The 16,617-nt window shown below is 33.1% G+C and overlaps 1 protein-coding gene across 1 annotated transcript; it reads right to left on the bottom strand.

Annotated features, from left to right (window-relative positions):
• Positions 1–5,772: 5,772 nt before the first annotated feature.
• On the bottom strand, positions 5,773–16,404 carry LOC106051525 (testis-expressed protein 264-like). Its single transcript, XM_013206705.2, has 4 exons — positions 15,978–16,404; positions 14,330–14,452; positions 12,769–12,867; positions 5,773–11,236 (listed from the first exon to the last, which is right to left on the bottom strand). Exons 1-4 carry the CDS (start codon positions 16,251–16,253, stop codon positions 10,814–10,816), a joined length of 921 nt encoding a protein of 306 aa, XP_013062159.2. The 5' UTR covers positions 16,254–16,404; the 3' UTR covers positions 5,773–10,813.
• Between the last annotated feature and the right edge of the window lie 213 nt (positions 16,405–16,617).

Below are 16,617 nucleotides of genomic sequence, written 5' to 3'. Positions count from 1 at the left end.
TTTTTTTTTGTTTACATTTTTACGGCTGGCAAAATGTGATGTTTATAATTAAGTATAGGCCTACTCTTGCATGCTTGCAGCACGCTCGGAATAAGTAAATACAGCTCCTGACCTACGACACTGCGTATATATACATATTATAACTAAAATATGTATATTAAATATTTTTTTAAAAGGAAAGTGAGATTACATTGACAAGAACTCCATTGCTTTCTTGTATAATAAAGCATGATTTTAGATATAAATAGTCTCATTCATAAGCTGCTCTTTATTAAAGCTTTCGAAAAAATTTTAGGTCCCTCCACAAAATATCTGCATGGGCCATGGAGTCTCCACATACTTGAATCCGGCCCTGGACACATATTACTTTGAACACATCCCGTCTTGTAGAAGAATGCACATTTTCATTACATTGTCTTAATATCCTGATTTTGTTATAATCTTTTTAAACTTTACGCTAAATCGACTCAATTGTTCTACCCAAATTTATGCTAAACACACCTAAAAAAGGGCCTGCCTTAGATAACTGGAGGCCCTAGGCGAAGTGAATTTGGTGACCCTAATGACACAAAACTTTAAAAAAAAAGAACAGCGAAAAACTAAAATTATGAAATTTATTAAAAACCTGCCTCTGTTTATATCTAAATAAAAAAATAACTGAAATTCATGTGTCGCATTTTCCGTAGTAGAGAAAGAGACTACAGTGATAGCGCTCTGCTATGTTTGGGAAGTGATCCAAGTTTCACAATTTTTTTTTTAGTCCTTTGCGAGACCCCACTATTTGGAGGCCCCAGGCGGCTGCCTAGCTTGCCTATGCCTAAGGCCGGTTCTGAACCAAGAACATATATATCGGCTGACTATTTTCATGAAACCCCATGAATACTGAGAAGGATTCCTCTCAGCGGACATGCTGAACTGGGAGCTTCTTCATCCCCAATTCTGTCTGAAGATTTCTCTTTGTTAGAGACCATTTTCCCTTGACTATCACTAATTTGGGTCCACACCAATTTTCGCGGTGTTGATAATAATTTAAGCGACCATGAGCCGTAACCCACGACGAGCTCCTTCATATCCCTATATATGTGACTGCCAGTTTTCACAGCGTGGCGCCATGATGCTCTGTCGTGTGTTTTGTCTCCCAGGTGGCAGGGTCATACTGTATACTGTCCACGTTTCTGACGCATACAGCCCGTTAGACCCCTAGCTTGGTACGTGTGGTAATACCTCGTCTGTTCCATATATTTCTAGTCTATCACTGGGTGTCTTTTTTAAATTTTGTATTTATAGTGAGACTAAAGTCTGTAGCTTACGATGCTATGCAGATCAGTTTTGGAGCAGGCATTTAGAGCACAGACGCCAGTAAATAGCAGTTCCCGGTTGTTGCTATTTAGTTTTTGATTTTGCTTTAAGCCGCCTTTGGTTGAATAGACCACCATCAAATCTATACGTTGTATTTATTCCGTCGATATCACGTTCTTTAAAGTCTGAAAACATCTATCAGCACAGCGGAGAACATGATACTGAACAGCGTGGGTGCTAGGACTCAACCCTGTTTTACCCAATTTGATACTGCAAAAGGATCTGATGGTTCAACGATCTCCTGGATACGAGCCTTCGTGGCATCGGGAGAAAGTCTCACCATGGTTATGAATTTTTGTGGGCATCAGTACATAGACGTGATCTTCTAGAGTCCTTCTATGCTCACAGGGTCGACGGCTTTTGTTAGGTCCACTTGCCCAACAATTACAGAGAAAAAGAAGACTACACTGGAATAAGAAAAGCGCCAGAGAAAAACAAATCTAGGCAACTGACACAGGCTCCAGCTGGATTAATCTGCGTCTGAGCATTCCGGGCTCACATAGGTTTCACCAGACACGCAAAGAGACACAAAGTCGCAGTGGAAAGTAATAGCCGGACTTTTTCTCACTTTAGGCCCGTACTTGCCGTATGGAGGACACGACACCAACGAGCAAAATACAAAAAAATATACTTAAAAAAAAAACTAAACTTATATTAAGTGTATCAATTAGTTTGGCTCAGTCATGTAATTAAATTTGTAATAAGCCTCAGACGATGATATGTAAAGGGGAATAATTCTACCTAATTATACCTTTACTTCTTTCAAGTACTATTTCTTTCCCTTGTTTGAGATATTAAACGAAGTAATTTATAACCAATAGTTAATGAACTAATTTTTTTGAAAAATTTATTCTTCTGTTGTTCAAAATTTCAGCTTGATCCGAGATTTGGTGTTTGAGAAATAAGGTGGCCAGACAGAAAGACACCCTAACAGATAGACATAGTTGATATAGGCCTAAGCTTTGTAAAAAGGACTTTCTGAAGGACACGCCTTTTTGACGGAATTTAGGCCTACATTTCCGACCTACGCGTTGAGTTTTAATAGAGACATTTTCCTGACACTTTAAATATTATTTGTAAAAAAAAACACATTGTGATATCACACAAACTCAGAGGCGGCCCCGGTCGGATCCCTGTCGGATACGCCTATTCGCAATGAATATTGAAGACGTGATTTTATTTTGATTGTCGAAAGTAATAATTTATTATATATACTTAAATCTATTGCGATCATACTTAAAACTATTGCAATGTTTCGAAACGAAAATTAAAGGTTAATCAAATTTTCAATAGCTTTTAGTTGTTTTTTCTTATATTAACATGACGGACAGACAGACTGACAGACAAAACGCACAAAAATGCGGCTTTAATCCTGTTTAAATAAGTTCTATTAGAACTCAATGCACCAATGTCGTTAAATATCCCGTGTTAATAAAGACATTTTTTTGGTACTAGCCCATTGTGCATCAGACTCAAATTCTTTTTGATTTCTCTATAATAAATTTTACAATCGTCCGAAAAACGATTAGACTTCATTTTCCATTGCTGTATTTCTATGCTAGGTGGCTTTAACTGGCAACTGGTATATGTGGCTCGCAGTGGCATAAACCGCTTGGATAATTGTCAAGATGCTTGAGTTTGAATCCCAACTCGAGTTGAGTTGTTCTTGGCAGCACGGAAACCTTTTCAAGAAACACCCTCTCCCCTCGGTCTACAAAAGAGATTGGATCAAAGGGCATTGTGATTGTTTGGTGATCTCCGTTGAAGGAATGCCGAAATGAAAGGCAATCAAAGAGTCATTTCTATGGTTTCATATCTGAGAGTACAAAAAGTCTGCTGACTTGGTTAAACAAATAGGCTAATCCCACAGTTGACATTCAAAAAAATCATCAGATGTATTAAAATAACTTGCAAGCATCTTGTGAAGATTGTGATTTCATCCTAAGTGGACATAACAATGATCTTTGGCTATTACTTAATTGTTGTCAGCGGTGTTCAGCGAATTGTAGATTTCTGTGACTTGCTGCAAAATGTATTTCACAGCCTAAAAGCATATCAAGTTGGGCGCATTGACAATTAAATATGGTGAGTACATTTTTGGGACACACACTATTGTGTCCTACACAGTGGTCAAGGTAACATGGTCAAAAAGTCATGCGATTTACATGTTTTAATGTGATTAAAGTGTTAAGACAAATGACTTTGTTTTCCACTAATGAAAAAGAACGCCCAGCAGTATCTTCATTTAAAACGTGACTTGTTGTTTTTGTATATACTATTTGGCCTATATATAACTATTATTTACCAGTTAGGGTTCCAAATATTTTCAATGCTTGAATTATAATTTTTACTAAACCAGTGACACTTTATTCATCAAAGCGGTTGAGATTAGCAATAATTCAAAGCAGGTTGGCTTCACTATCTGTTCTTTTCAGTAACGACGACCCAAAACTCATACCACGAGACTCGGCAGCCATCTTGGCAAGTCGTTGAAGTACAATGATCCTTTTTCAAAAAAAAAAATAAAAAAAAATGCTACAAAATCCTCCCCGTCGTCATTCTAATTATCGGTCCATTTCTTTTTCACTTCTGCTATTCATTTGTCGATTTTCTGCCTGAGTGACTCTTAAAGGCCACGCACAAAGTGTGTATTTATTAGTCATAGTTACTGATTCATTGCAGAATACATACTAAACATGTGGTCGTCCTTTTTGCATGTTACTGATGTGTAAAAATGTGTCCATCAGATCGCAAATAACGATAATAAAAAAAAAAATCAACTTTGAATATAGGCTTGTCCTCAACACCATATATAGTTTCACTTCCAACCAGAAGTGGTGTTAAGCAATATTGCAATGAGATCTTTGTCACCTTAAATCATTGCGCAAGACTTAGATAAGAAAAGACTAGGCCATACTGTGGACACTAACTTCCCTATTAAAAGAGCTGGATTATGTACTACATAACTAAACGGAACAAAATGCTGTTTACAGGGTTAAGTGACGTGTTTGGAAAACACACACACGAACAAACTGTGATGGATGAAGATAATTGAAACAATATATTTTTATTTTTGGTAATGGTATTATTGTCTGTCAAATGAGTGCACGCTTAGGTATTTGCTATGAAGGTCTGCACAGGTTTAACAATACACTCTTCAGTATTTGTTATTAAGTTGTGCACAGCTTTAATATTACACTCTTCAGTATTTGCTATTAAGGTCTGCACAGGTTTTACTTTACATTACACTCTGCAGTATTTGCTTTTAGGGTCTGCCTTTAAATTCTGTAGGATGTAGCTATCTATATATATAATTCTCTTCATGGCTCAAGAGTTTGGACACCACGTAATGGAAAGATCACTCTTTTATTTTTGCAAGTAGAGTTATCCTACGTAATTTAAGAGGCGAAAAAAGAGAAAAAAAAAAAAGGGGGGGGGCGGAGAACAAGCAGCGTTTACCTGTCACTAAATAGCAGGGCCGGACTTATTTGTGACCAAGAAGTCATGAAAAGAGAACAAAAAATCTACTCTGTATTCACCCATCACTAAATAGCAGGGCCTGATTAACCATTGTAGAGCCCTATGCGAAACGGATTTTGGTGGGGCCAAGTTTAGGTAGGGATACGGATAATAAGTGAAAATTAAGAGTTTGTATTAGAAAATAAACTTGTCTTTGCATTTTATTCATTTTTTACTCTGTTCAAAATTACTTTACGAGACTTGCGTGTAGTGAAGTCATACAGTATATCATACAAATTCTATTTCCTACATAGATCACGCTCAATGGCAAGAATTACCAAATGTTTCAATCTATCTACGAGAATGTTTACCTCAAGTAATTCTTAATTAGTTTGAGGCGCGAGATGCTTCTTTCACTAAATTCCACAATTACGGGTATTGCATAATGCCGTTTGTTTTTAATCGCGCGTAGGATTGGCGTTTTCCAAATTGACTGACACTCCCAAAACGACAATTTTTTGTCTATATATTTCAGGAGATTTGTACGAGTTTTCAAAAGATTTTAATAATTTCCAGATATTTCCAGGAGCTCCTGGTTAATCGACAGGAGGCCGCGGGAAATCTGTCATAAGTTATAAAAAAGTTTAATTTAATAATTTATACTCCTAGAATTAGCGCGGGTCGTATGATAGTGCGGGGCTCACTGCGGTCGCATAGGATGCATTGGCCTAAGGCCGGCCCTGCAAAATAGCGCCATATGCTACGTCGCCGGTCGACTAGTGAATAGTATTCAAGGCACTTCTCTTAACAAACCAAAGCCTATGTTGTTTTTTTTGGTGAAGTCCGAAAGACAGCTTATGTTTACTACCCTTCAGTGAGTTCTACTATAAGAAATAAAAAGAACTTGATTCCCTGACAGAAATACCATTAGGAATACAATCTTAGGACAGTAACAATGTTGTACTATTGCTTTAATGATTTTTCATTTCAATACATCATCTTTTTGTGTCTTATAAGCTAATTAGTTAATCAAAACAAACACCACTAAAATAAAAACACAAACTACCATATAAAAACAATGCTGCATATGAAACAAACCGATATTGTAATGAATTAAGAACAGGTGATGAACACATTTATATTAGACTAATTAGCTCACTCAGATGAGATTTTAATGACAAAATTGCCTACACTTCTAATATTTGCTATACATGTACCTATTTTTGTTTAAATTACATTAAATTTAAAGTCCGGGCATGTTTATTTTTATAAAGTTAAAAACAAAATGCTGATAATTTAAATTTGTTTTAAAAAATTTACAGTTTTGTTTTTTTTATTGAAGATAACATCTAATTGAATATGCGAATGAAATTGTTTCCCAAAATGATGACCTTTATATTGCCTCATAGACCTTGAGATCTTTAAGGAAAAATAGTCATAACTTTATTCCATTAAAGAAATCTGCTAGTTAAATTAATCAAAAGTGCTTTTGCATGGATCAAAAGTATTAAAAAGAGCTAATATATACTTGTATAATTAAAAGCGTTCCAAAAAAAAAAAAAAAAAAACCAACAACAACGAATGAACAGTATTACTATCAACTTTGACCAGTTTGTAAAACTGTTTTACATGTTTTGGATGTTCTTTCAAAGTTGAAGATAATCTACTTCCTAGTCCAAACCTCCTGCTGAACGACGGGGGATGACAGCAGGCAAGGGTATGAACCCGGGACCACAGAGAAAATCGAATGACAGTCCAGTGCACATACTGCACGACCAGGTAGCCTTGACCAGTGCAGGCATAAGTCCTGATGAATTGAGACAAGTCCTAGAAACGTGGGCAGTAAATAGCTGACAAATATCTGGAAGTGTTGTGCTACCAACGACATAACGATGTTTATGAGCATGTAAAGTAAAAAAATTCCCCTTTCAGACCATGCGGTCTATAGGGCAGATGATGTTAAGGTTTCCTTGGCCAACGGTTAACGACCAACCGCCTTTACTTTCCCCAACTAAAGTCAGGCACCAATTAGAATTGGGTGCATTCAGGGGTGGTCTAAAAATCCTGAAGTTCAAAATCCTTGTCTTCACTGAGATTCGAACCCAGGACCCCAGTTTCAGAAACCAAGTGCTTAACCACTCTGCCACCACATCCCCTTTGAGAGCATGTACAAAACAATAAAAAAAAGAAAAATAAAATATGAGGTTTGTTTTCAGTATATGTTTTTCTCCCTCTTATTTCACCAGTCTAGTATAATTAGAGCAGAGTTTGTGGGGTCTGGGAAGAGCGCTGAGAGCAAAGTCCCAAAGGGGTTTAAGAATGTAATGAAATAGCATAAAAAACTTACAGACATATAATTATAACACAATTTTCCCATTTTTCTTTGTATAATTAAGTTACAGTATGTTTGGAATCCAAAATACTCAATGAAATTAAATGAAAGCAAATTCTTTTTTTTTTTTTTTTTTGGAAAATGAGTTTTGTAGATAATTTGAAGTGTTTTGTAAACTGGACGAAATTCTGACAGTAGAAAAGACAACAGTTTTTCCCTCCAGCCAGCAAAGATGTCTGGGGGAGCGCTGTAATCTTCCCTAGTGTAATCCTGGACGGAGTCCTGGTGCTTAACATTCTCCTTTATTTAGAGCTTCAGAAATTCATCATCCTGGCATTTACAACATGCCAAAAACAGGCAGAATTACAAAGTGCTGTGATGGGCCAATATGCATGTCAAATTAAGTCTTATAATGAAGGAAGCAGAACTGGCCATTACTATTGTGTGAGGGACAATTGACCTACATGCTATGTCTGTAATGAGTGTGATCGTCATAAAATCATCTTCATATTAATGTAAGACATCTTGTTGCAGACTTTTTGGATGCAAAAGTTGTCAATATAACAATGTACAATCAACTGGATCAATTCAACCATTCCGACATAAGAATGTCAAGAAGAATTGCTTTAGTGGAGAGATTTTGAAAAGTCTTCATAAAAAAGTTTTGTGTCAATATTGTTGAAGAAGCCTCTAGTAGGAACAGCATACATTTTTAAAAGGTTCTACTTAAAAATATGAAACAATCTCATTTTTCTCGGTTAATGGATTTATAATTACAAAGAAAATATTTTTTTTGTTCTCTTGAAAAGTTAATAGAACCTCATCCACCGACAGAAGTAGAGTTTATAATTAAAGAGAAGCCTGCAGAGACTTTATTACTTTATGCTGGTAATGTAAATGATACTGAAGATAAATACAGACAGAATTTTGTCTTGTAAAACTACTATGACGTTTAAACCAGCACATAAGAAAAATTTTGAAGAATAATAAATTCCTATTTTTTAAAAAAAAGGATTTGAGCAGAGGCATAAGATGACACTGGTCTAGTAATAAAATGAGATTTGCCATTGGATGCACTCTAAAAAATTACATCAACATCAAAGCAAGTTTGACATTCTACAAGAAAACTATAAACTGCAAGTCCTGAGGTAACTGTAATCTTCATTGACTAGTTATTAATAGTAATTATATAACTTATTTTCCAAATATGTCAGAATTAATTATATCAATAAAAAAAAAAACATAAATAAATTGTAATTAAAAAAACAACAACCCACATACACACACAAAAAAAAAACACAACAAAATCTGATTATCTAACAAAAAAAAAAAGTTCCTTTAAAAAGAGACAATGCCTCTTCTATGAAGCTGAGGACTTTTTGTAATAGTGATTAATGTACTAATGAATGGTATTAAAAGTGGATCATTTTAATCCTGCCTAAATCCCCAAAGAAAAAGATCCAGGTAAAGCGCATGTAACGCATGTATATAAAGTTCTAGTTTGGTGATACAGCTCCAGACACGCAACATTAAAAGACAGTAGTCTAGATCAGTGGCTCTCAAACTGTCGTGGGGGTCGGCACTAAGGATGAAAATTGTATACAATTAAAATAACTTCTTCGCTTAAAGCCAGTTTATCTGATCGGATTTTAATAATAATCAACTCGCCCCTCACTACCGTTTCATATGTCTATAACATACTATGAAATGATGACCAAAACAAAAGATTTGAAAACAATCTTCACTTGGATATTCCTGACTGGGTGTATCTACTAACTCTTCTGCGTGTGAACAAACTCAGGTCCCTATCCCAGATGAGTTCATACCAATGTAGGGCAGCTTCCACTAACACGGAACTTAAGCAATGTTTAAACAAGGATACCACAAAATCTGGTTACATAAACGTATTCCAAATTGAATCCGCATTAGGGGTCATTGTAAAGAAGTTGTTGACTGTTTTCCCCATCTTCTTATTTGGTACAACGTGGATTAATTGCCTAAATGAAGCTCATCACGATTAAAAGATACCAACTTGAAATTTGTTTTAGTTGAGCCGACTCAGCTTGGCATAAATATACTAATAAAATGTTATCAACCTGATCCAATCATTAATTTAAAAAAAATTATATTTTAAACAAAGGTTATAATCTCAATAAACACTCCTTCAACAATTTATTTTTACATTTGTTACTTATATGCATTAATGTAGATTTTTCACTTAGAGGTCCATAAGCAAGCTTTGACCACATAAAGGGGTCCCTTGGGTCATAAAAGTTTGAGAACTTCTGATCTAAGACTACAGCCCTGGATCTAGATATATGATATAGAAGAATAGGCCTATAGATCCAGGGTTAAAAGATAGTGTGCAAAATGTTCCTGAAATCTATTTTTGCAAACATTTAGTTATTTGTGTTCAACATAAAGGTTGTCTTAACTCCAAATTATTAAACTTAAAAAAAAATATAAAAATGTGTGGCCAATAGGCTAATAATTCTTTTCCCAAAGATATACATAAGCTGTTGAATTTCTAGGAAAATCATTAAGAGTTGTTTTCGAGAACTGTGCCCACACATAAGTTTTTTTTCCAATGAAGAATTTAAAAGCTGAGAAGAGGAATAGTAAAAACAAAACATTATTGTTTGAAGATTTAGTTGTTTTTGTTTTAAATAAAATATTAAATAAATGATGTTTTACCACTGGAAAAAAATATTGTCTATTGGTTAAAAGAAATGAAACCTACATTAAAAAAAGACAAAAAACAATAATAATCAAGCAATCAGCTTGAGCAAATATCTTAAGAGGCAATCAAATTCAAGGAATTCCAAAGCTTTATAAGTAGACGAAAAAAATAGTGAAATGAAACAGTGTCAACTAAATAAAGAAAAAAAATATAGCCACAATAACAAACATAAAATTGAAAACATAAAAATTGTAAACGAAAATTTAAACAGAACCATTTTCCTTATTATAATAATATTCTACAAAAAAAAACACAAAGTTCTGAAATAGTTTATGGTAGTAAAATTATTTTTCTATTTAAAACTATAATGAGTATATAATGAGAAAATAGGATAAATAACAAAATATATATTTTACTGGAATGGTGATAAAAAATATTCCTTGAAATTAATTTCAAGTTAAGCAATATCTACACCCCCTGACAACACTCCCACACACATAAAAAAGCCAATATTCTAGTGATATTAAAACAAATATCTAACAAACAACATAAGTATTTTTTAAGTAGGGAAATGCAAAATTTTAATCTATTTGTAAAAACTTTTTACAAAAATTACATTTCAAAACTTATTTGGATTTTTTTTTTCAGAAAGACATCATCAACCACTAATGAAAACATACTACTAAATTTTGACTTTTTCTTGTTACCCAATATAAATATGAAAAGTTTTTTTCATAAATAGACCATGTGCTACACGACAGATAATTAGCATTAAATAAAATAAAAAGAAGCCATATATGCATGATAGATATAAGCACATCAAAATGCCATCATAACTACTATAATTTCTATTTTAATATCTTTTGAAATATACATTGCAATAATTTTCATTGACTTTTTTTTTTAATCTTAAAGAAAACAAATCTAATACAGAAAAAAAAATGTGTTCACTTATTTCTATGTCCAGGTTGAAGTCCATAAGCCTATTCAGCAGTTGGTGTCCCTAGTTCAGGCTTTAAGAGTTCGAAAGACGAGGATGAATCATCCGAACCTTGGTCATCCTCCTTAGCTTCATCAGTCTCTACATTTGTGTTATTCCCATTCTGATTATCTGCGTCAGAGATGGGCCAGTTTGTTGATTCATCTGCAGATTCAGAAACAGGCATTTCAGATTTTTCCTCAACAGGCGAGTGAGGTAAATCGTGGCTGACCTGTAGGTCATCATCGCAGGATTGACTGCTGTTTGAATGGGCAGTGGAATCCCATTCTGTTGTTGGCTGGTCACCCCCTGCGGCTGTTTCACACTCAGGGACAAAGAACTCTTCCTGTCTAGATAGTGGTGCCCAAAAGTGAATATGTCCACCATCATAATACTCTAAAAATGGGTATGCACAGAGTTTGCGCTCCTGCCAAGTAAATAAAAAAAAAATCAATTAATAAGATATGAAGGAACGAATGAAATAAAAAACCTAGCACTACCTCTGTCTTAAAGGCAAGAATCTAATTATCTAAGTGATAATTTTTTATTATTATAATAAAAACGGTTACTATCTGGTTGGATTGCTCTTGCTAAGGCAGTAATTGTTAAAGACTTAGCAATATTTGTTTAAGAAATAATGTCTTTTTAGGTTTTGGTTACAATACTGACATTTTTTTGGAGTATTTGACTATTGTGAAGCAAAAGCTAAATAATTGAAAAGTGTTTGATACAAGTAAAATTGTACTTTTAAAGGCCATGAGTTACTTGTAAAAAAAAAAAAACCAACATAACAGCTTTACTTTTCTTATTTTTACCAGGAGATTTAATCGCCATTAAGCAAAACATGGATTTTACTAGAACAAATAATATGCCTAATTGAACTTATGGTCTAGTTAATGTATTGAAAATAGCTCATTCAGTTGTTTTCTGTTTTTAAACCAATTAAAACGGGATCATAGCTGGTGGAGATAATTATAATACAAACTTTACAGTAGGTAATGCATGTCATTATATAATATATAAAAAAATATTCCATATTGTAAAGCAAGATTTTAAAAAGTTCCTTTTAAGTAAAAACCATGTTATCTCACTAGAGAGGATAGGCTCACTAACCAGATTTTTTTTTACATTAATCCTTTTTTTTTTTACGAATAAAAATTACAAGATGTTTTAATTCCATAAACAAATGAATTAAAAAATTAAAATTATTGCAATTTTATACTTCATTATTTAGGCTAAAATTATTTATTAAGCTGAGGATTTAGGGGAAGTTTAATAAGTTTAAGTGATAAATTTGTGGATGCTTTTATAACTATTAGTGTTTTAGGATGAAGCTTAGAACTTAAAATTAGTAGGAATGGTATTGATAGTATTCCAAAACCAGCTCTCCTCTTTAACCTGGTTTGGGACAATCAGTAGATCTTAGAAAAACATGTTAAAATGCGTTAAAACAAATTAATTACATATAATTTAATATTTTAAAAAATATTTGTATGAGAGGTCAATTATCTGTTGAAAGAGTGTACAGCTAATTGGTAAAAGAAAGGCTCAGTGCCATAGCAGTTTTCAGTTCATCTGGATGATACATTTCCACATGATTAGTAAGAAGTTTGTTTATTATTATATAGACTTCTGAACGGAGGGGTCCCAGGTTGGGATCTTAGGGGAAAACTGGGATTTTGAACTTCAGAATTTGATGGATGCCCCTGAGTTCTCCAAACTGTAATGGGTACCTAAAGGTAAAGGCAGTTGGTTGTTGTGCTGCCCACATACATCATCTGCCCTATGGGTATGACAGGGGAACTTTGTATATTATAACTAAAATGTTGTTTGTAAACGCAATGGTAAACAAAGTTTAAAGGAATATGTAGAATATTTTTATAAGCCTAAAATATGTTTATTGTCATTTACAAAGAGCAAAAAAAATAATAATAATAGTTTTTTAAGAAAAGTATCTACCTCTATGTATGCCTGAAGCTTTGGATAAGCTTTGTGTACAGCAATCAAGATGGACAGTGTAGTTATATGTGGAAATCTAGTATACACTCCATATGTTACCTGCAATAATAAAGAATATATATAGAGTAATATATATTCATGTACTGTATTAAAATATACATATATATGTTAATAAGCTTTAAATCTGAAATGTAATTTACTCCCTATTATGGAGAGTGTTTTAATGTTTCTATGAGTTGATAATAACTACGAGTAAGCACACCACAGTTGAGGTTATATGGGGAATGAAAGGAGATAAGTGAAAGAGAGATTTGTTGTTTAAAATTGCATTGTATTCTAAATACTTATAAAAACTTGTATCTCCTTCTTATCCTCTTTTGTCTGATTTGTATATTATGTATATATATATATATAAGCATGGCTGCAAAATGAAAAACTCTAGTTTAAATCTTGATAAAGGCTAGGATATTTTTAGTTCAGGTTTCAACTCAAGCTCAGCTGTGAATCACTAGGGCCTAAAGATAGCATGTAATCCTCAATGTAACACTTCACACAATTTACAAATGCATTTCTATAGGGTCACCAGACCTCTGTTTGGGGTCAGTGTTTTGCATCCATCAGACTTAGGCATAAAGTGTGTAAATCGTCCAGCTTTCACTTTGTTGTTCACTGGAATCAAATTCATACATCTCACTTACAAATAGCTGAAAGTTGAAAAATTCCTTGACAAGCTCCTTCATGAATATTCCTATACATAGAGCTACACTGTTATTCAGAGCTTCTTAAGATCTGTGATTGTTTCTTCTGTAGTCTACAGAATAATGCTAAATAAGGTTAATAAGCATTTAGACTGATTAATGCACGGTAAGAGAAATAAACTCTCCAATACTGAGAAGCATATTTCTCACAAAATATAATCTGACAAGAAAACAAAAAAATACACAGAGGAGGGGCTTCAATCTTTAATTTACTGACATATTTCATTAAAATACAGCCTAGTTTTTAAAGTATATTATATGTATACTTTGTTATATTTGTCTTTGCATGTATATCCTCATTTGTAAGGCCTTGCCTCCCACTGGGGGGGTGCAGGTATCTGGCAACCGTATAGTTTTAACATTACATTATTATACAGTCAAAGTAGTGCTTTTACTATTTAAGATAAGATTATTTTTATTGGTTCAAACAAATGGAAATTCAGTTTGACTACAATTGCCCACCTCAGTGTAACTACTGTACAATAACAATATAGATGCAAATAGGAACAACATTCACACACCAAAGCTTGTTTAAATTTTATTTCTCGTTTTTACCTAGAATTAGTTTTGATATTTACAATAATACAACTTCAAAACATCTTGACTTGATGAAAAAGACTTACAACATAAAGGTTAATATTTAATTTTAACCAACTTTAAAAAAACAACAACATATTACAGAATTTGTTTCTATTAATTATTTTTCAAAAGAAACTTTTTAAGTGGGCTTTAGTTTTTATTGATACAGTTTATAGCATATATATATTTGAGTAAAATATGGATTGAAAAGAATATAAATTTACCTCTGGAAGATGAATTATTTTAAAACCATTGTCTGTGAATTTCTTGACCATATCTGTGTTGACCTGATCAGATCCAACTGAAAGTATTGAACCAACAACATATCTCAGCCTACTGGACTCAACCTGGGAGGTAAAAAGGCAACAGATTTCAAAGAGAAAATGATACAATATTAATTTCGTCTTTCGTTTCAGCCAATATCAAACTGCCTGACTGATTATAGATGTTATGCCAGTATTATATATAATGGATATAATCATGCCAAATGACTGCAGAATCTAGGTCACTACGTTACTTTACTATGTTTATATATAATATAGGCTACTATAAAAGGAATTTTAAAACAATTTTATATACTTTTTACACTTTTTTTTTCTGAGGCTAGTGGAAGCAGCCAAAGAGCACTAACTGCTGGATGTGAAAGTCGTAGCTAGAATGTAAAGAGGCATATATAACTATCTCTTTAGAACTATATTCTTAAAAAAGAACTGTGAATTATAAATTATGATCAAGATAATGGTTCTGAACAAGTAACTAGCTATGTGAAAAAAAAACAACGGAAATGCGGAAGAAAAAATGTCGATAATTTAGAGATTGCGTTTTTGATATGTTTTTTTTTTTTTACATATGCTGAAATAGGAAATTTATTACACTTTTGAATGAAATGTGAGAAGTTTTAAAGTTATGTTATCGATTACTTTAGACAATGGCCTAATTAATGCTTAATGAGGATTTTTAAAAAAAGTTTTATTTAATTGCGTTTTTTTTATACTTATAATGAAAATATCACTTTTTTGTTTTCACCAATACAGAAGTTAGGATAGAGAACAAAGGTAAATTTTTTTTTTCATGTTAGATATCATGCCAGGCCATAATTCTACCAAGTTTTATCGCTGTAAGTCTTATGCAGCGCTTACAAAGAAAATAATGGCCATGGAAAGTTTTGGTATTGTCTGATATATATAGAAAAATTTTGTGAACAAAAATAAAAACATGTCAGGTTTTGTAAAGCCTAATATTCTGCATATATTCCAATATTTTTTGTGTACTAAACACCTTCACGCGGAGTGTGACAAATTTTAAAGCGCATTTGAATTTTTTTTTTTCACAGGCGATTTTGATCCCACTTTTTAAATATTTTGTTATTTTTTGCCATTGCAATGACGCCATTTTGTCCACACCTCTCTGGGTCACTCTGGCATTTCTTGACGCTCAAGACCCTATAATTTGTTTATTTCCTTCAATATTTACATTCTAAACAAGTAAAGTTCATAAATATAAATGAAATCAGCTTTGTGAGCTAGAAATTTACTACTAAAACTAGATCTACTATTAAATTTCTTATTTTTCTTATTTCTACGAAACTCAATTTCAACTTTTTAACTTCATCGCTAGGGTGTGTCTCGCCGGCTTAGCCAGCGACAAGCTCTCTTTTCTCTGTTGTTCCGTGTCAATCGATGTTAGGTCAAAACACCACAAAAAAAAACATAAAACTTTCTAAATGTGAAACATACAGTCAAATTTTATACACCAGTTCTGTTAAAGTATTTTAATGATCTACTTACGAAAAATTGTTTTTTTCAAAGATAACTCATTAAATGTTTTATTTCACATACAGTAATCTATTAATCTATTGTCAAGTATTGATACCTTATTTGGATCATCATAATATATTCCAACTTTTTTATTTCCTGGTTCAATAATAGCTGCCTCAGTGAATAGTTGACCAGCTTGGTTGTATGGTCCTCTGTTAAATTTATATGCTAATATCATCTGCCCTACAGGAGGCTTTCCAGTTTTCACTTCATCAACTGAAGTAAAAATGCCCGACTGAACAAGAAGCACCAATAAAGTGAGTACAATTAAAGCCAAAAGCAAAAGAATGACATATAACAATAGTACAGCTGTACTTATACCGTCAAACATGTTAGGAATATTAGATTATATCTTAATCTAGTTAGCTATCGCTAAAATAATTATCTGTCTGTTCAGTTTGTAGAGATGACTCTATCGTCTAGATCCACTGAATTTGGATCCAGTTGTTGTTGCTTGCGCTCTCTTCCGATTGATTATTGAAACTTTTTAATGGAAGAGCATGTATGCTATAAAAAGCATATTATTATATAGGTCTGTGATTATAAACTAGTAGTCACTGACGTCAGTGAGCAAATAGTTCTAGCTAGATATATAATAGAATCATTTAGACCTAGATCTATAGATGACGAATTAGGGTATTAGTTTATGTGACTAGATACGCAGACTCAGGTTTCTATTACATTTTAAGAATATG

Source organism: Biomphalaria glabrata, chromosome 4 (genome assembly GCF_947242115.1).
Source record: "Biomphalaria glabrata chromosome 4, xgBioGlab47.1, whole genome shotgun sequence".
NCBI lineage: Eukaryota > Metazoa > Mollusca > Gastropoda > Planorbidae > Biomphalaria > Biomphalaria glabrata.
The sequence above is the reverse complement of the archived record's forward strand: the minus strand, read 5'-3'. Positions and strand labels throughout refer to the sequence as shown.